At 40.1% G+C, this 21,002-nt stretch overlaps 2 protein-coding genes and 2 long non-coding RNA genes across 9 annotated transcripts in view; 1 reads left to right on the top strand and 3 right to left on the bottom strand.

The window, feature by feature from the left end:
* Window positions 1–149: 149 nt before the first annotated feature.
* LOC124411190 (ATP-binding cassette sub-family C member 4-like) lies at window positions 150–8,341 on the bottom strand. Of its 5 annotated transcripts, XM_046890162.1 has the most exons (16): window positions 8,304–8,341; window positions 7,138–7,218; window positions 6,674–6,784; window positions 6,415–6,549; window positions 6,101–6,305; window positions 5,795–6,017; window positions 5,074–5,721; window positions 4,396–4,928; window positions 4,009–4,302; window positions 3,670–3,899; window positions 2,994–3,529; window positions 2,689–2,919; window positions 2,182–2,519; window positions 1,848–2,093; window positions 1,438–1,740; window positions 150–1,325 (listed from the first exon to the last, which is right to left on the bottom strand). In XM_046890162.1, the coding sequence occupies exons 2-16, from the start codon at window positions 7,209–7,211 to the stop codon at window positions 1,197–1,199; spliced, it is 4,236 nt and encodes a 1,411-aa protein (XP_046746118.1). In that variant the 5' UTR covers window positions 7,212–7,218; window positions 8,304–8,341; the 3' UTR covers window positions 150–1,196. The 5 variants fall into 5 exon arrangements, with proteins under 5 accessions (XP_046746118.1, XP_046746117.1, XP_046746120.1 ...); XM_046890161.1 differs by lacking the exon at window positions 8,304–8,341 and having other exon boundaries at window positions 7,138–8,278; XM_046890164.1 differs by lacking the exons at window positions 2,689–2,919; window positions 8,304–8,341 and having other exon boundaries at window positions 7,138–8,280.
* Window positions 8,342–14,958: 6,617 nt separating this feature from the next.
* LOC124411950 (probable multidrug resistance-associated protein lethal(2)03659) overlaps window positions 14,959–21,002 on the top strand; it is a 25,382-nt gene continuing 19,338 nt past the window's right edge. The window contains exons 1-3 of one of the 2 annotated variants that reach the window (XM_046891514.1): window positions 14,959–15,087; window positions 19,274–19,395; window positions 20,588–20,890. In XM_046891514.1, coding sequence (XP_046747470.1) covers window positions 15,073–15,087; window positions 19,274–19,395; window positions 20,588–20,890 — 440 coding nt within the window. In that variant the 5' untranslated portion in view covers window positions 14,959–15,072. Of the gene's footprint in view, window positions 15,088–15,450; window positions 15,739–19,273; window positions 19,396–20,587; window positions 20,891–21,002 lie in introns of those variants that run through there. The other variant, XM_046891515.1, reaches the window with a different exon arrangement.
* The window catches only part of LOC124411954, an 8,296-nt gene continuing 7,150 nt past the window's right edge, over window positions 19,857–21,002 (bottom strand). Inside the window, exon 3 of the long non-coding RNA XR_006929723.1 lies at window positions 19,857–19,868. This is a non-coding gene — a long non-coding RNA (uncharacterized LOC124411954). The remainder of the gene's footprint in view (window positions 19,869–21,002) is intronic.
* The window catches only part of LOC124411953, a 1,052-nt gene continuing 637 nt past the window's right edge, over window positions 20,588–21,002 (bottom strand). The window contains exon 2 of the long non-coding RNA XR_006929722.1: window positions 20,588–20,953. This is a non-coding gene — a long non-coding RNA (uncharacterized LOC124411953). The remainder of the gene's footprint in view (window positions 20,954–21,002) is intronic.

Genomic DNA, 21,002 nt, shown 5'->3' with positions numbered 1-21,002 from the left:
TATATATGTGTGTATACATATGATATATATAATATTATATAAATAATTTAAATGGGTAATAATGTACATACATACAATTATACAGCGGCAGTAGTCAATCACTAATTATAAGTACATACAGTGATCCAGTTGACAAGTCTTTCTTTTAAGTGTATGTGGAGCGCTAAGGGTTCATACCCTTTGAGAAGTTTTTCGGATCACTGTACACAGAGCCGTAATTCATTATATTGAACAATGTTAGACATGTTTGTTTTTCCTATACATGGAAGTTTCACAACAGTTACCAGGATTAGGGATCAGTAACTGCTGGATGAATACTAATATTATATAATGAGTAAAAAATACATTATTAAAGTACGTACAATGGTAATAGTAACTACAAGTACATCACACAAGATCGTAATAAGAAAATATGTACCGCAGTCGGTAATACAGCCGGGTAAATTAATGACAGCCACAGATTATTTAACAAGTAACAAAGGCACGATGGTTCGAATTACCCGAAATCGATATTACGACAATTATTTGAGAAATTTTTTTTTTAGTGTCCATCACTATAAAATATGCCTGCTTACGTAATGTACAGACTTGCCTATCACCCAACTACCATTCATCTACAGCTGTGCGAGACGATCGATTCATAGTTACATCATCTTTCGCTCTAGTAACCGTTCTGATAACCATATTGCAACTGACCAGCACGTGCAAATATATTCGTAAAAATGAACTCCTAACAATCAGATATCCACATTAACTACCCCGTAGGTACAGGTACCATTTGCAACGCTATAATCATCACTATTTTCCCTTTGGAATCTTTACAGCCACTACATATTCCGTCACCTTTTTGACGTCAGTGATAGACGTAAATGTTGCAAAAGCTATACATGGATGGATAGATGAAAAAATAAAATAAAACTAAACTACACCGTTGCAGATCAATGAGTGCGATAATTTGTTTAAAGATACCTGAATTGAGAAATGATTAAGATCTTGTTGAGAAAACCTGTGAACCAAATTCAAAATTTGATAAAAAGTATATTTCATAAAGCACGAATATTTGAACTATATTGGATATCCGGAATTCTAACTACTTTCGTGGTATGTTCACTCATGAACAAACATACCTTTTCTCATTCCGCCAGGTAATATCATAACTACAATTAAAAATGAAACCCTACCAATTGTTAGATTAATTACTTAGCTTTGTAGGACTGTTCGGCAATCTTGGCTAGCTGCTCGTACATTGCGCGACCGGTTTCCTTCACCATGGAGCTGAAGTGTCCGTATTCGTTCTGCAGGAGTAAATATGGATGGTCGTATTCCTGCAAAAGCATAAATCGTGTTTCAAATTGTGCTGGAGGTCAATGAGAAGTGATGGAGGGAGGGGGACGGTCCTTGTTAGATCAGAACAACGATAATTTCACAAAAGCTCACCGCCATTCGTCCACGGTCCATCAGAAGGACCTTGTCGCTGTCCATGATGGTGTTTAAGCGATGAGCGACAGTGAGTACCGTACAAGACGCGAATTTAGTTCTTATGGTGCGTTGGATGAGGGCGTCGGTGTGTGGGTCGACGTTGGCAGTGGCCTCGTCTAACATAAGTATTCGATTGTTCCGCAGTATTGCCCTAGCCAGGCAGACCAGCTGCCGCTGACCGACGCTGTAGTTGCTGCCTCCCTTCAAGACCCGGGAGTCAAGCCCGTTAGCGCCAGTCGTTATAGCCTCCTTGAGCTCCACCTATACGTTCAAGTGTGGAGGGGATGAAACATTTGCGGGATGTCGACGTAGACCAAGATTTGGCATATAAAGAATTATGAAAAAGCGCAAAAACAAAGTTAACGAACCTCGTCCAAAGCCTCCCACAACAGTCGATCTGGAAACTCTTCAAATGGATCAAGATTTCGCCGCAGTGTTCCTGAAAACAAAACTGGGTCCTGAGGAATGATGGATATCCGTGCACGCAAATCCTCCAGGCAGATGGATCCGGTGTCTATGTCATCTATTTGCATGGATCCTTCTATCTTTGCCAGCCGGAATAATGCAGATATCAACGAGGACTTGCCTGCTCCAGTTCGCCCGACTATACCGACCTGTAAGAACGTGAGATGGATTTCGAAAAATCGTCAATATGAAGCACTGAAATATACCCTAACTGGAACGCGGCAAATGTGTGCTAACCTTTTCACCAGGGCGAATAACGAGATTCAGTCCTTTGAGCACTGGCGCCTCGTCCTCAACGTATCGCATATATACATCGGTGAGTCGGACGCAGCCGTGACTCGGCCAATCCTGGGGTGGCGGGGGTGGCGGTTGTGACGTTGATTTTGCTTTACTTTTTTTGATGATACCCTTGTCCCTCAGATTGGGCTCTGGTGGTAGCTGAGTGTATTCAATTACCCTCTCAACGGACATCAGCTGATTGGCCACTTCTGCACTCTGACGCATTCCCCACTGAATGACTCCAGTTAGCGCCATTGCCTGTGTTATCGCCAAACCAACCTCACTACCCGAAAAATCTGCAAACAAGATTAATAAGTTTTTTAGCGTATTTCTTTTTTACCCATCGACTGATGTTCATGTAACAAGGTGGCGATAATTTTGCTTGAATAAAATTCCCTGACTCTTCCCGGTTTTCCTGGTTGGTCGCCACCTTGTAATAACAGATTAAAAATAGAAAATACGCACTGCCTTTGATAAGTATGAAGCTGAACGTAACCAGAGTTATGAAAATCAGGCAGAAGAAGTCAAGTGAGAAGCCGAAAGCCGTACTGGTCGTGATGAACATGTACCACGAGGAAGTGTGTAGATCTTGGTGTTTGTCAAACTCGTATTTAAGTATATCTTGCGCCCCGTAAGCCCTGATTGTACTCAGGCCATTAAGAGTTGCATTCAGATGAGTGAATACCGGAGATCGTGCTGAAAATAACGAGATTGTAAGCATCATGGGATGAAACTGTAGGCAAACTCAGATCTGAGGATTGATGACTCACTGATTCCTTCTAGTCGTTTTACGTTTTTACTGGTTCTTAAGTAAACCTTGCGTATCCAGGCGAAAATAGCACCCATGACGACCACCGGAATAAGGAACATGGGGTTAACAGTACAAGCAACGATCAGCGAACCAATCATCAACATTATGACCTGACCAGCATCCAGAAGCGCTTTAGGCAGTAGCTCGTCTATAGCCCCCATATCCTTTGAGAAGCGATTAAGGATCCGGCCGCTGGGATTTGTATCGAAGAACCGCATACTCGTTCTTATCAAGCTCCCGAACATTCGATCATGAAGAGATTGACTGCTCCACATGCACAACTTGTAGAAGAGCATAGACCTAGCAATTGCTGTCACAAACAAGGCAACCAATATCCCCGTGTATATGTACATGTACGTTTCCGTCGACAACAAGAACTGCGTCTCTCTTGTCTCCTGAAGTAAATTCGAAGAGACGTTCTTCCCTTCAGCGGGACCATTTAGGCTTTCTTCAAAAGAGACTAAGATCTTTCCACGAGATTCTTCCTTATCGACCCTGTAGAGAAATGGCCATGTAAACATACTTTTAAAATTTCCTGTGAAATTATTTTTGTGCACAACACATACATTACCAAATTGCCAAGCGAATTAAAGAAATTATTAGGAACCAATCATGGTGGCAAATTTGTGACTCACCAGTAGGAAACGAACATGTCATTGAGACTGGCTGCAACTTGAGTGGCAATAAACAGCACCGCGACAGTGAAAGCGATGAACAGACTACCACCAGCCTGGAAGTATTTGAGAAAAACGGAGCCTTGAATGGTGCCACGAGAGGTTCCCTCTACCGTGTCTAGGCCTTCGTTCTCCTCATCCTCATCTTCCATATCTGTGTCAATGCTGCCGCTGGCGTCAGGTGTTTGGCTCTAAATTTTTTAAAATAACGAGCTTAAGTCAAGCCTAGGACACAAACCTCTGTTACTAAAGGTTTAATTTTGATATTTCTCCAACCAATCGAGAAATAATTGAACTTACTCGATGACTCGTGCTAGAATACTGACGACGCATACCCTTTTCGTTAGGTAAGCCTCGTTCGCTGGCACTTGCATCCCCCTCACCCATCGTACCGACAAGTGCTTCATAGTCAGGGTATGATGCCAATAATTCCTGATAGTTAGAAAATGTTTCTGCTCTTCCCTGATTCAACAAGATGATAGCATCAACCCCCTGCAAGTACTGCAGCTGGTGCGTTACAAGTATCCTTGTCTTACCTGCGAGGTAGCGTTGAATACACTCCTCGAAAAGATGCTTACCCACGTGCGCGTCTACCTGAAATTCGGAAATAACAGAGACAAAATAAATCGTCAAATTTGATTCAACATAGAAGAAGGATACGAATATTAACGAAATCAGTGAGTATACCGCGCTCAGTGGATCATCGAGCAGGTAAATATCAGCCTGCCTGTAAACGGCTCTGGCCAAGTTGATTCTTGCCCGTTGCCCACCCGAAAGAGAACTACCACGGTCCCCGACAATGGTTAAATCACCCTGGGGAAACTGTTCGAAATCACTGAGGAGGGCGCAGGCCTTTGTCACTCTGTGATAACGCTGACGTTCGTACGGTTGACCAAAGATGATATTTTGGCGAACTGTAGCACCAAATACCCAGGCGTCTTGCCCGGCATAGCTCAGGCCACCTTTGACTTCGACGTCACCGAACTCCTTGGTCTCTGAGAGAGGTAACTCACCCAACAAGACCGATAGCAGCGAACTTTTGCCAGCTCCCACCATTCCGATCACGGCGTACAGTTTCCCTTTGCCAAACTGCAGGTTGACACTGTCCAATGTCTTCTCAGGATTATAGGGTTCCCACTTTGCGGTAACATTGGTCAACTTTATTGCCCACTGTTCCTTGTTCAATGCTATCTTGTTGTCCGTCATGTTCTTCGACTTTTCTGTTTAATCGAAACTTGATATAGAATTCAGGACCATAGGTATGAAATGAGAACAAACTCGAATAGGCAATGACAATGTGCATGTTTTGCAAATGAAACTATTAACATTTAAAACAATATACTTGAATGGTAAACAGTTACTAACCATTGACAAGATCGACGGTATCCTTCAGCAGGTCGCTGGCAAGTATTGCCACTCCGTTTGATTTTTCTCTAGAATAATCGTCAGGAACCGCATTTTTATCGATCAATTCGTCGTCAATGTACGGAAGATCAGATTTTGGAACCTGATTTATGCTCTGCATAGATCCGCGATTGATGTTGTTTTCCGACGAGTGTTTAGTGTGCCCGATAACTTTTTGAAACTCGTCGTACATCAGGAAGTACTGAAGTCGTCGCACGGCTACCATACATTCGGCCGTCTCAGCGACGCCTCGGACAAACATGCTGGACATTGTCTGGGCCAGGATGTTGAAATAAGCGGAAATAACGAAAATTGTGTCTGCGGTCAGCTCCTGGTCAAAAAAGACCATTGCAATCATGGTGCCCCACAGTGCCATTCTCGTGGTGAAAAGATTGAACGACATGTAGATTCCACGAATATACGAAGTTTTGGTGACAACTCGCAATTCAAGCTTTCTCGCCAATTCTATTAGTGCGCAAAACGGCTTTTCCCAGGCATACATTTTTATCACCTGAACCCCAGATACGATCTCATCCATCAACTGAACTCGTTCGTCCGTCTTCAGCGCTGTTTGAAGTCTGTATTTCGAAGAAAGTTTTCCCAGGTATGCTGGTAACAATCGTCAATTAGTCAGGGGAATCATTTTGCGATGGGAATGAAAAAAATAACCACTTTAACTCACATTGTAGAGGAACAACGATGAATACTGCAGCTATACCAATAATCCCTGCCCATCCAGCTTTGTTGTACAAAAAGTAGGTAATGATCAGAGTAGAAATAGGGGCAGACCACAAATAATGCAAGAAAACAGAAACTACATCGAATCGGTTGACATCATTGGCGACTAAATTTACGACTTTTCCAGGTGCTGTTTCTCCAAGGGCTGTCATGCTGAGATTTAATGCCTGGAACAAAATTCCGGAATATATTTACTGGCGATTTATCAATCCTTTCACCATCTTTCAATTACACGAAAAAAAAAACTGACCTTTCGGTACACAAGAGAGCAGACGGCTACTCTGATTCTACCGCCGATGTGAAAAGCACCAAATATTGCTTGATTCAAAGTGATTACGTTGACCGCCGACGCAAGAGCAATACCGCCTGCATAGTAGAGTGCTTCTTCAATCGTGACATTTGTGTTTTTCTTAAAATAGCTGAGCAAACCTCCCAGTAATATTGGCGTACCCAGTCTGTTGACAAGAAAAGTCATATTTCAATACAGATAACGACCTGTGACTACCATAGGTATCTGAAATCCAGACAAACAATGAGTAAGTAATTTTTTCTTCAACTCCTTACCGTATGACAAATTCGTTCAGAACTTGCATCAAACCAAGCATAAAATACTCCCAGCGGAAGGTCAGGAAAATAGTTTTGAGAAGGCTCGGCTGTCTTCCGCATTTCCTGGCAGTCTTCAATTCGTAGTTCCATTGTCTGAGAAAAAGGACAGATAAATTATTAGTTAAAACGAAATGTAAAATCATCTAATTTAAACTGTACAAGTAGACAGTCTGTGACTCTCAGTACTAAGAATTTGTGAATGGCTTGGCACACTTACTTTTCTAGCCTGTCGCCCAAAGCCGTTGACCTATCCTCTGATAAAGGATCGTGTAAGTCATCGGCAATCAAAACTTTTCTGTACCCCTTCTTGAACAATTCTATTGTCCACCTAGAGTGTAGAGGATAAAAGAAAAGGAAAAATCGTTCAGACAGAGTTTACCCAAGATTTGGGAATTCTTAATGAAATGCTGACGAACTTTCACAGCTAACAAAAAAGCATGATTCCTAAGTTGAGCTTGATTCGAAATTCTATTGACAGGCGTTGTTTGCCTTATGAATATATTTAATGCCCAACTCCGCACACTTTTGGGTGTTTTACACGAAAGCTGTATACAAACAAGAACTACAAGTGGCTATTTCAACAGCTAATCGAACAATCCTACAGCTGTGACTGATCACCATGGATTCAACATTGGGTTTGTTTCAGGTGTAGAGAAATTGAAAATGTCAGATATAACTCACCACCATGTTAGTACAGAAATAATATTCGCCTTTTTTCGAGGATTAGGTGTGCTCCTTGCTTTACTTGCGTCCATGTCTCAATTGTAGCATTCCCACTCAGTGTTTGTATAAACAAATTACCACAAGTATAATACGTTGAAGATATTATACATGTGCAGGTAATGGGACAAAAATAATTTATCAGTAAAATTATTCTTGCACAAAAGGAAATTAATTTTAACAATATTGATTTCTATTGTCAGTTCTTCGTTTATCGTATGTTCATTAATTAAGCTTCATTATACAAAACGAAACACTTTATAGTTATTGTATGAACCACTTCGAACCACTTTCGTACGTCTCAGTAAACACGGATATTTCTTCAGCTGGTTGATAAATATTTCCAACAACCACCCAAAGTGTACAGAATTTATACAAGAGCGTTACTCTTGATCGACTGTACTGTTTAAAGAATAAGTTTAAAGAGAAAATTTATTTGAAGTTTCTCAGCTTGACTATCACCGTTGATGTTCCTCGAAGTCTCAGAGCTGTAATAGAATCAGTATGACGGCAAGTACATTTATAACAACAAGTGTTATCTCAAATGTTTCACTTCTTGTTTGCTCGGATTCTTGGCAATCACAGAAGCACTTCTTTTGTTCAATGAAATCTGGCGTCTGCTGGCATGCCTTAGATGTATTGGAAAAAGTCTTAAAGGCGCATGAATTCTATAGCAAAACAATAAGTAATATGATTCAAAATCCGAGCAAAGCAAAAAAATACAAGTTCCCCAAGCAATGGAAACTTTACAAGCACACGCAATGTTATCCGAATAAAATTAGATGTACCACGCTGGTGCCAGGCTGAGAAAAATAGTTTCAAGTAATGCCTAGATTCGCAGACATGAGCAAGCAGGTTTTAAACAACCGGGTATACGACAAAAAAGGAGCTCTTACGTAGCAGGTACATTGTTCAAGCAACGATGACTTGCATTCATTTTAAGTAATTGCTATAACGAAGAAGCAAACTCGACAAGCTCAACTAAACAGAAGGGCCCCAATCTTGTTTTTGATAATTGATATGTGTATTGACTTGCGACATTCTTCATACAGTGTTCCGACTTGGGTGAACAATCAGCATTACAATAACATTTAATCAAAGCTTGTTAAGAAAGCAATAATACCAACCAGCATCCCAATTGAAATATGTCGATCTCCCCGGACAATGGTGAGACAATTTCGAGTCATTCCTCTTTCAGTCTTCAACTCGTTTCGAGATACAATGTAATGTATTTGACACCTGCAAGTTTCCCTGTTGACATAATATTTTCCATTAGAGCCACAACGACTCGCGGTACCTTTTTGTGTAGATGTAGGCAGGAAGTAATTAAAATATGGGACTAGGACACATTATGGGATTAACCTTTCAATGATCGCCGCTCACCAGAGTTAATTAATCAAAAACTGGTAAAGACTGGACGGATAGCTCCCAGCTGACAAGGCCAACTGATCGATCATTGTTTGCAGATGTATAGGCATCATTAAAATGAACAAAGTACGCGGACGCGGTGAGTAATTGAATTCAAGAATGTAGCAGGACATACGAACGATAAGAAAAAATTGTAGCGAAGCGACGCGACCAGGTTAATTCTGAAGCAGAGTTATATCGGCCAGCGTGCATTAGTGGGGATAAATAACTGTTGACATGTGCGGAACGATCCGAAAACGAGAGGAATAACATTAACTGAATCTCTGTTTAACCTAACCTGTCAAGGCCAAAATTCCACATGCACGCGACTCTGCTTATGTGCACATATACATACTATATACATACACTCATTCGCACCGTTCAGTAACCATTATACTATTAGTAACGGACGCTGAAATACAATTTGAGAAACGGTGCCGACCTTCGTTACGGAGCTATTACTCGACAGTGTATCATTTGCCAATGACGAAACAATTGCAAGTCATTGCTACCTGTTTCAAGACGTCACGTATGTAGTGTATGTACCTCGTGTACCTGAAAGTAGAATTCGACAGGTTACTCCAGCCGCATTTTACTGTTTACGGAATGAGCAAAGTAAATAAATATAAAATCACAAGCGCCATAATCTTTCTACGTATACTCGAACTCCGTCAAATAATATATCGAGTCACTTCCTCAATCGAACAGACAATCTGTTTGACTGTCAGAAAACTATACTTATACATATTCCGAGCTTTTGATGCCGGTGAAGCTGAGGCGTGACGCGATAATTGCGCCCTCAATTTACGATAATACGTAGCGTGATGTAAGAATACGCTGCAATAAAGGTATCAAAGAGGAATGGGGGAGGGGTGATGTGTTTCGTTTCGTGTATTTATACATCTTTACGCTGATTTCAGGTTCAAGAATTCGTCGTCAAACAATTTATCGTTAGTCTAGAATGACAAGGACATATCGAGGCTGTAAAATTTCCACTCGGCACGCGACGTGCGACATTCGAGAGGCTCGCATTTCGCCTGTTACCCCTGATGTATAGTGAAAAAAGTATATAAAAATAAATTAATCTAACAGAAAAGTATACGATACAGTAGTCTATTTTTAAACCATCATTGAATGTGATCGATTAAACGAACAGAAGTACATACACCTCCACGCGGTGCCAATATCAATATCAACTCAGATCCGTGTGTGCAAACTGCATGATTATATATTCAAACGCGAGAGTTGCGATTCAATATACGTAATTCAATCGAGCCGCTACGACTACTCAACTACTTTAACGCGTGCCCGCGTTTAACTGTCACGTAAATTGTATAGACGCACGAGTAGCGCTGAGCGTGTTACTATGATAACAATATACAACCATAACAATTTGCTTTACCTTCATAAAAGTAATCGTAAATGTAATGTAACTTAAGTCGTACTCGACGACAGCGGGTACAATCCCGACGACAACTTTATCTATCTATACGATAAGAGTACAGTAACGAAATTAATTAAGTATAATCAATGCACCAACACGTACGTACGTACATACATACATTCATACATTCATACATTAATTTTTCACGCTAATTATCGCAAATAGACGCACAAACACGAACTAGTATATCGATACCGAGGAAGACATATCGCGTTGAAAGGTGCTCATCAAAATCAACTGTCAATTATATTGCAGGCTAGGATTTAAAGGCGAGAATGCTAAGCTGATCAGATATTGTTCACGCGAATACCCGCAATGTGTATTCTTACGCATTGGAATACGTGTCATGGATGTACATACATACATACATTCATACTTCCACGTCAACGCGGTAAGATCTACTCTAACGAAGAGCAGAGCGGGATTTATCAGGGTGCTCGAATCCGACGCAGCGATAAGTAATGGGTGTATTTCTACATACCTAGGTGTACAGAGGATAAGTGAGAAAGTTAGCACTAGGTTGCACGGCTGTGATGTAACTATCTATAACGCTCGAATCCCACGCTCTGCGGCTGCCGGCTCGTCGATCCTGAACACAGGGTATTCACTGTATAATATAAGTATACTATAGGCTATAGGGTTATACATCTGTTTGCCGCGTAGTGACGAGAACAACCACGAGGTCGACGGTCCGATGTCGATTGATCACCGAGCAGTTCCGCACTGTGATCGCGCTGAAACTGAACTGTCGTCCGATCGTCGGAGAGGCGATGGACCTGAGGGATTGCGACGAGGTCCGAAAGATCCGTATACTTATTTTTTTTCTCCCGCGTGCTCAAACCTAATTTTATGACATGGGTTCCTCTATGAGAATGGAATGTATACGAGCCATTTTACACGCTATAACGCGTTATGTATAACGTATCATTTGCGTCAAGGTCAAAGCTCCGAATTACAATTTTTTTTTTTTATATTGAGGAGGCTTCGAAGATCTATAAAGACTGCTAGTCTCATAATGGGAAAAAATGAGGGACCTATTCCGAAATGTGTGCTAACACGTGCGACATTTCGGAAAGGTCGTTCCATAACTAGAATGAATTATCTGAATGAATAGGCGCGATTCGTCATTTCGGAACAGACGTAACGGAAATGATAATTTACATCCGATTCTTAAAAACGGTTATCTCATTGTACTTCTCGGTTTTTTGACAAAATATGTATAAGAAGGTTGAAGTCCAAAATACGCTAACGTTTCCAATGTTAAAAAATCTCCACAATCTGGACACTGATACCGGTGAAGCAATTCGACATATATTCTATTCTTTCACTTCGGAACGCCCATTCCGATATGATATATCTCCCGCGCCGCTTACAGTGGCTCGCTATTTTTTTAGAATCAAAACTGAAACAAGCTCTCTTTCTGTGGAAATTTGATAAGTCTATGACCAACGTATCGTTTGTTTTTCCTGACACTTGCGTCGCTAGCATTAGTCGCTATTCATTGGCACATAAGATACGCCTAGAAAGGAAACTCGGTTTCTCGAAACAGTTTTCATCCCAAAAAAATAGTGAACTACTGGTGTTGACTGTCATTTGACCATTATCTAGTGCGTTCGGTGTTTACATCTGATCCCTCGATTACCTCGAAACGCGATGTTTTTTCTCTCTCCTTGCGACTCGCTAGAGGTGATCGAGGAATCAGATGTAAATACCAAATGCAGCTACTTAGTACACGTTTCGAAATACACAGATACAATGTGTCGATGACATGTGTGTTCTTGCGCAGCCATCATTAAAAACTAATTACGCCACCACGCAATCGCGTGCCCCGCACCTAGAGAGCCATCTTGAATTTTAAACCAATCGCATGCGAGATCATTTGGCGCACATTTTAAAGTGTGGAAATATTCACATGGTATATGCTCAGTTCAACGGTTCAGCGTTGATAGCGTCGTACATTTTCAAGGTGGCTTCCGTTGGCCTCACAGCCAAATATGATCTACGCTGAACGAGACGAAAAGGCGTCCAAACAATAATAGCGTCGCTTTACTGAATGCTTCGCACAGTGTAAGAATAAGTGGTTACGAAAACGCGTTTTTCCTGTATCTTTATTTTATAGCTGTTTGATCACTTGGTTTCTGCTCACGAACCTGTTTATTTTTCCAGGTGTAATTCTCGATTGTCTCGTTGTTATAATATAATAAAATGAGAAAATGCTACTGTGTATCCGACTGCCAGCACGAGTTTCGACATTCGGAAACATCAGTATCGTTGTTGGGCGCTCCCAGAAACCATAATTTATTTAGAAAGCGGTCATGACAGATTGTACGATGACGTTAATTTTTGCGTGGATACAAAATGTTCCGAAAGACAGTTTAAATTTTCGCTTGCGGTGGCTTTCCGGCGCATGCGACACTTGGATTCGACTGGTGAACTTTACATTAGTAAAATAATCACAAAGTCCAGCGCAAATCGGACCACCTCTTATCTTACACCGTGTCCGTTACCGATCTCAATGCACAGCGTCTTATCTATACTAATATTATAAAGAGGTAAAACTGTATTCTTGGCGGATTTGGTCCCAACGTGTTATTAGAGTGATTTTTGGTGGACCATAAAATCAGTGATATCAGAGTAATATTCTAGTAATTCCACTCCATTCTTTGGTGTAAATGTGAAATTTGACCCCTGCGGTTTTACAAAAATTATACTCGAAAAATCCACTCTGGTACCACCATTGCATAATATTACTTATTTCATCTACTGGCGATTTCCAAATTATAAGTCCAATAATTACAAATTTGACTAACAAGAGGTTTGGTGGGTCTCAGGTATATTGAAGAGGGACTCTTTCTGAGTACTAGGCTAACGCTATTTTGTTCAATAAGCCCTAGCTTCGGAGAAAATTTTCGGGAGACTCCCTTTCACACTGGATGTACCGTTGTCATTTGTAACTTGGCAAGCAAGCGAGCGTGGTGCAGTGGGTAAGGACTGGCACGCTGGCGGCCCGAGTCGAAGTATCGCCGTTTTTCATTTTTAAATTTTAGTTTAAATTATCAATAAGGAGTAATTAAAAGTAAACACATATTTTTATTTTACAAAGCAAATTCTTCCTTCAGCGATTTTTCAGTGTGATATTGCTAAGCTTTTAAGGCGACGTATATACCTTAAGGTAATAAATTCGAGGTCATTTTCAAAGGAACACAGTATTGATAGCAGAATAAATTTTATTTATTGTAGTTTCACCCTAATTTAGGGTCATCTTTAGGGATTATTTCTCTGGTTAAACAAATATTCTAACTACATTACGAAGAGCGGTTCAGCCCTGGAGAAGTGCCTAACTGTTTACCTTATTCATGCAAAACCCCAATTATTTCTGATGAAAGATGGCATTGCAGTCATGCACAATGTGATGTAGCAACAAAAACGCGACGGCACCTCTCCAGGGCTGAACCGCTATTCGTAATATAGTTAGGATATTTGTTTAACCAGGGAAATAATCCCCAAAGATGACCCTAAACTAGGTTGAAACTACAATAAATCAAATTTATTCTCCTATCAACTGCGTTCCTTTGAAAATGACCTCGAATTCATTAGTTTCAAGTCCCCTTAATGCACTACAGTGAAAGTACAATGTAAAATTTTTTAACTACACCGTGAAGTTTAAGTGTAATCGAAGTGAAATCTCAGTGCAACTTCGGTTCAATTTCAGTGGGACGGAATCCGCCACGGTTGTACGTATGTAAGGGGTAATCTCTGGAATTACTAGACCGATTTTGAATATTCTTTCACTAACAAAAAGCTAAACCATCCCAGTGTAATGTAAGATGTAATTCATTTTGATGAGAATAAGTTTTTAGTTTGAATTCTCAATATTTGTAAATTAAGTCAGAAGAAAAAGCACAGCTTGGCTGCTTTATCGGCGTGCGCTAACCAAATGGTTGGATATACGTGAAAATAATGGACATTCAACTAAGATTTGTCTATCCGTGCGAAGCCGAGACCGGTCAGCTAGTTGGTAATAATTGCAGATCACTGTTTCGCCTCCGGACCATAGGCAACTCCCCGTAATTATGCGCCGCCTTATTACCGTTGAGGCGCTACTAGCGTCTACTTCCGGTTTCGGGCGGCATAATTGAATCGTTCGTCAACGGTAAATATATCGCATAAATGTGCTCTGGCCGTCAAACGTAATATATCAAACTGATCAGCAGCAGCTTAGGAAGAAAATAATGTTAAAAGAACTAGGAAGGCTTAAAATCTCCAAAAAAGAATTTTTTGTATCGGCCTATCCTATAAGTGCAATATTCTACGAACATTTTGTCACAAAGACAATTGAAAAATTAGCCGACTTGAGCTCAGGGGAACTAGGAAGGCTTTGATAGCTGAAAATGGGGTGAGAATTCGATTCACGTTTATGTCCAATTGAAAGAACATAAGAAATTTAATACATTCTTAAGTTGTTTTTCACATTTTTATCGATGAAAATCAATGGTACTTATAAAAAACATATTAATAATTAACGGATATATTGCGCGTCTAAAGTTCGGGCGTAGTATGTCGGTATATTTACAAGAATTTGTCTCAAAATAACGGTTTTTATTAGTTTTACCACGATAACTCAAACTCGAAAAGTACAAAAATCGCGCATGTTCACTCATTGATCATAAACGCCATTTGAATGTTCACCCCAATCTCAGCCGTAAAAACTTGACCAGTTGCCATAAATTGTTTTTTTTTTCTTTCTTTTATAACCACTGCGAGCGCTAATGTTTGAACAATAAACATACTTACGATAATCACGGTCCACGGCCTCTGACCCCGGCCGATAATTTCCCACTTCACACCGCTTTCCACAGTTTGTGAAACAATAGAAATAACCGAGTAATCGTATGTTCACTGTTAGTGCGCTGCTTGAGCTGTTTCGATTCCTCAGTGATCTTGTCTAACTCAAAAGTGTAATTAGAGTTCAGTTCTAGGTCATAGGTCCTCTTGTCACGTCCAAATTACATTCTGTTCACCTGTGATTAGGAATTTTTGTGAAAATGCTGAATTTAAGGGTAAGCTTTTATGGTCTCAATTCGTGCCAATCAGATAATTGTGGTTGAGTATTTTGTTGGCGGGAAACAATCATATGGCAATTCGTAAGTGTCGATAACTCGATCCCGATCGAAACATCTGTTTGAAACAGTTTGCGGCCTCCGAATCCGTGGCCAGCTGGCGCGCAGGGATTAGCTTTAGCGCGATCTATGAGAGATTAGTCGTAGAAGATCCGCAGTCGAGTGTATCGGTAAAGAAGAGTGAAACGGAGAGAGAAAAAAGGAATAATTTAGAAAACGGCAGGAACTCAAAACAGGAGTTTGATTCGCCATCGACAAGCGGTCGAACAAAAAACGCTGTCACGTAACCAGGGTAATCCATTTTCTTATCGCGTTTACTGAGTTTCCGACGCGGGGATTTTTTTTTCACGAGGCAACGATGACTTGGCGCTTCTTTCTTTACCGGTGATTTAGAGAGCATCGCCGTCGAGGCCAAACCTACAGTCGGTTTCTGATTCTTACGTCAAGTGGGCGTGCACCGGGGTTTTCGGAGCAAGAAACTGTTCGTGAGGTTGCCGGCATGCAGGCCAGCTTAAATTTGAAGATATCTTAACTGGGTGGTTCAGGTCAACTTCTTCTTCTTTTCCTGCTTTTTATTAGAACCGTATTACAGTGAGTATACCGCCTTAATAATCAACCGACCTAACCTATTCTGAGCATAATGTAAAATCTGTAGACTGCGGATATGACGACGGCGGACGATAGTTAATGTCACAGATATCGTTCGCATGTACTGAACCTCATGGCACCACGTCAAAGTCATTACAATCCCCGACGTAGAATAACAGCAACACTTCATGCGAGAATTCGGAGCCATACCTCGGAACGAAATCACACACTTATGTGAGCACTGACTAACGCGAGGCTTTTCAAGGTTTCGATGAGTTCTAAAAAAAAAAGTCCGTGAGAGCACACAGTTGTGTATAATAGTTTTGCCACAAAAAGTGTTCGAAAATATTCGCAGGCTAGTGAGTGATATAATTATACCACGAAAGCTTGTTCGGTATGTTTTTCCACTATAAGTTTCATTTATTTTTCGTGTATTGGAATAATTTGGGCTCAGTTCGTGGCGAATGTTGAGTCGTGGACTTAACGGCGGGCTTTCAACGGCACGTAAACAAAGTAAAATAATATTGGGAAGATCGGAAGCGTCGCGGTGTTCAAAAATATCGCTTGCAGTTCGAGAGTCAAATTCCTGAGGACTCATGCGTCGTTTATGCTCCGCGACGAGATCTGGTAGGTCGACTTGAGTTATCGAATAGCTACCATGTATGCTATTGCGCAATTACCTTGATAGCGACGATCGACGATAGATATTTGATGGAAGTCCTTGTCAGAATATAATTCTACAATATACCGCTAGTAAGCGTATAACATGATTGGAAAATCTCTGCACAAAGCAATGGACAATCCTGGGTGTATGGATGAATCATCGTTATTGCATGATATATCGTATCACATACGAGTTATGATAGGATACATGCGTATATTTCTCCTCTGTCCGAATCATGGCCGAAGCCGAGATACGGTTTACTTTGAAATTTCGTTAAGCTCACTCGGGAATTCAAAGCACGTCAGCTATTCCGTATAATCTAAGAATAAGGGCGACATTTTCTTGACTGATCAAATTACCTTTTTTCAAATTGTTGAACGAAGCCGTTGAAACTGTGATTCCGTTAACGCTGCGACCTCCGGTTTTACTGCGAGATCTCAATGACGATTGCAACATGCACAAAAATCTATATGAGAATTAAAAATTTCATCCCCGTTTGAGGAACAAATTTTCGCACACGAAAGAGAGATTTTGTGTAACCTGCACCTGGTAATTGTGGGTAACTAGCACACGCCGAACTAACCGTGTATGATTATACGAAGTATTTTATCTTATCGCAAATTTTTACAGAGCAAAAAATATATTCGAGGTTGCACGAACCGCTGTAATAACAGAAAAGGGAAATAATCAATCCGATCGCAAATCTGATATAATATCAGTTTAATAACTCCACTGTTCATTCCCATAAGAGACCGCGGTATTACCCGAAATTTTTGCCAATGTACATTATTCATGTTGCATACTGTATTGTCACAACTATTGAATGCATGTTTTCGAAAATCACGTTCGTTGTAAAATTCACCGTTTCCGCTAGATTCTTGTCCGGATTTAGCAAGGAAAAGTAAACTTGCAGAGTAAAAAGGTGTGCGACATTTCACACGTTTTCTTCATCGTCTTGCACATAATATTGAAACATTTATAATCGTCTATGGGTGTGTAATATTTGTCGAGTCCGTGATTAACACGGAGAAGCGCCAGTCACGTTGTTTGCTCGTTATCATCTAGTTTTAAGGCTACCGCGGTAAATCGTTATAACTGGGAAATAAAGTGCGTACATGCTTCTATACAGACGAGAAAATCCTACACCGCGTACACGAGTGAGGTCACAGCCAGCCCGCAGTGACGCAGCACAAATTTGTTAGATTAATTGAATGGATGTATACACAGGCATAAATACATTCTCCCCAAGGCTGGGAGATCATCTTAATATTTCAAATTATTACTCATAAGTGATGAGAAAAAAAAAAAGATGAGCGTGAGTGAAATTTCAGTAAATGATACGATGATACCAGAATTTATATAATCAATATTTACCATATTCTAACAGCGAGTGATAAATATCGTCCGAGTATTAAATGGCGAGATAAGAAAAATTCATAATCTCTTAGTAAGGATTATATCTCTTTATAAATATTACCGCATTGGTAATTCTTCTTATGAGATTATTATAGGTACGAATCTTATAACTGTGCAACATCTATTGCATAATGAAGTAGTATTTCCTTTTGCCATCAATAGTTCGAATACGGTACTAGCTTATTCGAACTTGGTTACAGAGGGAAAAGCGCGTTAGCTTATTACTGATTTTTCAACATTTTCTATTCGAAACAAAATGGTTTTGCTTTTTTTTAGGATTTCTCACCGTAGAAAAGTAGTAAAGTTTGTTAGTCATTTATCAGTAACTTTTTGTTTATTAGTAATTTTACGCTTTACTTTTTAATTAATTTACTTTTAATTACCTAATACTTTTTAATTACTCTACTTAATCTTAGTTCAAAGAAACATAAAGTATCATTTCAATTATCACAGTTATAAAGTGATGCTGAAAATTATTTCTTCTCGCGGTAAGCATCTTGATAGCTGTGATTCTTGATTGTTGATTCAATAGTTTTTAGTAAAGCCGTACTACACTGCCTTCGAACAGACTCTACTTAAATAAACAGAGATAAGGTTTCACGATTTCACAATGTAGCATCTCACGGTCCTTTCTAAACCCTTCGATATTCGATGCTTTTCATAAAGTAAATCTTGAAATTATTATACCAACGTCTTACAATTTTCCTCATATCCGTGTATTACAAATTGTAACTTTTACAATATTTAGCGAGTATTTTACAGCAGACTTTTCTTCCAACTAAACTTGTCAGTCTTTTATGAACTTCTTTTCGCCTATTTTAGTGATAGGAATTTATTTATCATTATCGTAAGATTAAGATTGTAAATATTACGAGGCTTAATAAAAAAAAAAGTATATATACACATATATGTATGTATATATGTATATAGAAAGATTTGATACACAAATACACAAATTTATTCGTAGATGAGAAATCATAGAATAATTTTACGTTTAAAAGAACGAAAAAGAACATTGTCTGTAGCAAAAGCTTTACAACAAGTCTGTAAGTTTCTTTTATATAATTTCGTGACATGGAAATTGTTATCTGAGTCGCGGTTATTCGCATGTCACACCTATGTATGTTATCTCTAGTTACGCGCGTCACCTACACATCGCGATCGGATATATAATCGTTGAAGGAACCTGGATTTATTCAACTCTCTCAGTCTCTCTTGTAAGGGCGAAGAGGCGGAGGTGCCACCGCGATTCGTCCAACGAAACGTGACCGCTTTATCATACGGAGTCAGATATTGTTCACCTAACAATACGACGCGAAATTACTTAAATTAGGGTGTAAATAACCTTCCGAAGCTTCTGTCTTCGCAATGGATTAAGCATACAGTCTCAATTATAGTTTTAGTGGAACGGAAAGTGGAGGTTTTAGAAAATTGTTTATCTCTGGTGCGTTTCCACAGTTGTTGAGCAATCAACCCGGCGGGTACAACACTTTGACAGACGTCATGGACGGCAGACAGCAGCAGGAGAAGGCGAAGAATCCGCGGGCGAAGGCCAACTGCTTCAGCGCTCTCACTTTTTCGTAAGTCAATATACATTGGGCAGTCCAGCTCATTTTGACCTACGTACAATTCTTGACCTCTCGGATTTGACCCGCAATTTTTTACATAATGGTTCTCACTTTGAGAATGACTAGTTTTTTTTTTTAATTTTTTCGACAGCGTTCGAATTGTAAAAAATTTTTCAAAGCCATCTTATTGATCGACTCAATTTAAAAATCTGATAAACTTCTGACGAATCATGTGTCAGCTATCAAAATTTTCAAGCTTAAAACCGGAGTAGGGAGATTTTTCCTTGTCATAGTTTTCCTGGCTCTAAGCTTGAAAATTTTCATATCTGATACATGATTTTCAGAATTTGTTCATATTTTTAAATTGTGTCAATCATTAATATTGTTTTGAAAAACTAATGCTTTTTAAAGTGAAAACAGCCATAAAAAAATTTCGGGCAAGATCCGAGAGATTAAGGAGTGTACGTAGGTCGAAATGAGCTGGACTGACCTACATACGTGTGTGTGTAACATTGCTTCTCGGGTGTTTAAAATTATAGTTATGAATATTATTTTTTTCAACACGGGTGTAAAATAGACTTTTTCTCTCCCAGCTGAAGTGGATGGAAGATTTCTCATTTTGAGGGTGAACTTCATTACCTCCCTAGGGAGTTAGTATCCGTTATTATACTCCCAAGGGAATTAATGGATATTGGGGTGATGGTGATGAGCAATGAAACGAAAGAAATGAGGAACGAAAGTTGGCGATTGCGACAAGTGGCAAAATTCGAGCGAAACGAGGGTGAAAATCACAGGAATTGCGATCGCCAAATTTTGGCCCGAGTCACTCACGATAGTTTTCATAACAAGCGGATGTAAAGTAGTGGGGTTTTACATGGTAATTTTGCGGGACGCGAGAGGTCAATTTTTTCTCCTTGTGGATGAAAGTAAAGCAATTGTGGACTGCGCATACGCAAACCTATATTTACAACTGAGATGAAATTGGTTACTTTCGTTTCGCTAAGCTGCTACCCAAAGTCCCACTTATCATGCGTGTGTGATAAAAATAAAAATCATCAGACCTTCGGTAGAAATAGTCCATTTCCTTCCTCGTTGTTGCACAATGTATTATTAAAAGAACATGGAGCACAAACCTCCAACAGTGTGTTTTTCCTTTTTTTCGAATTCCTTTCAATCTAACCACGCCGCTTGTATTTGAACAAAGATGGATCCTGGGCACGTTCTGGGTCGGTTATAAGCGTGACCTCGAGGTCGAAGATCTATACACTCCGTTGAAGGAGCACACGAGCGGTATCCTCGGGGAGAAGATAACGAAAGCATGGGAGAACGAGATTCAGAGACTGACCGCCAAGCGGGACTCGAAGAAGAGCAAGTCCAAGGGCCCGAAGGAAGACGAAGACGACGATGAGCCGGTGCATCCCAGTCTACTGCGGGTGCTGGTAAAGGTCTTTGGCGCCGAGACCCTGTTCTACGGCGTCGTCCTAGCCGTCCTCGAAATAACGATGAGGTAAGGATGAGCTGTTACATCCAAGTTTCCATACAGAATATCTAGATACCCGAGCATAGCACCCTTGGTACCCACGAAAATAATTCATGTATAAAATTCGTGTGGTACATAA

Source organism: Diprion similis, chromosome 10 (assembly GCF_021155765.1).
Source record: "Diprion similis isolate iyDipSimi1 chromosome 10, iyDipSimi1.1, whole genome shotgun sequence".
Taxonomy (NCBI): Eukaryota; Metazoa; Arthropoda; class Insecta; order Hymenoptera; family Diprionidae; genus Diprion; species Diprion similis.
This window is presented reverse-complemented; position numbering and strand designations above follow the sequence as displayed.

Coding starts and splice junctions, on each gene's coding strand:
- LOC124411190 (XM_046890162.1), bottom strand. CDS start 7,211: ATGGACGCAAGTAAAGCAAGGAGCACACCTAATCCTCGAAAAAAGGCG. Junction 6,018..6,100: donor GCTCTCTTGTGTACCGAAAG/GTCAGTTTTTTT, acceptor ATTTTGTTCCAG/GCATTAAATCTCAGCATGAC. Junction 3,900..4,008: donor ATTCTAGCACGAGTCATCGA/GTAAGTTCAATT, acceptor TAAAAAATTTAG/AGCCAAACACCTGACGCCAG.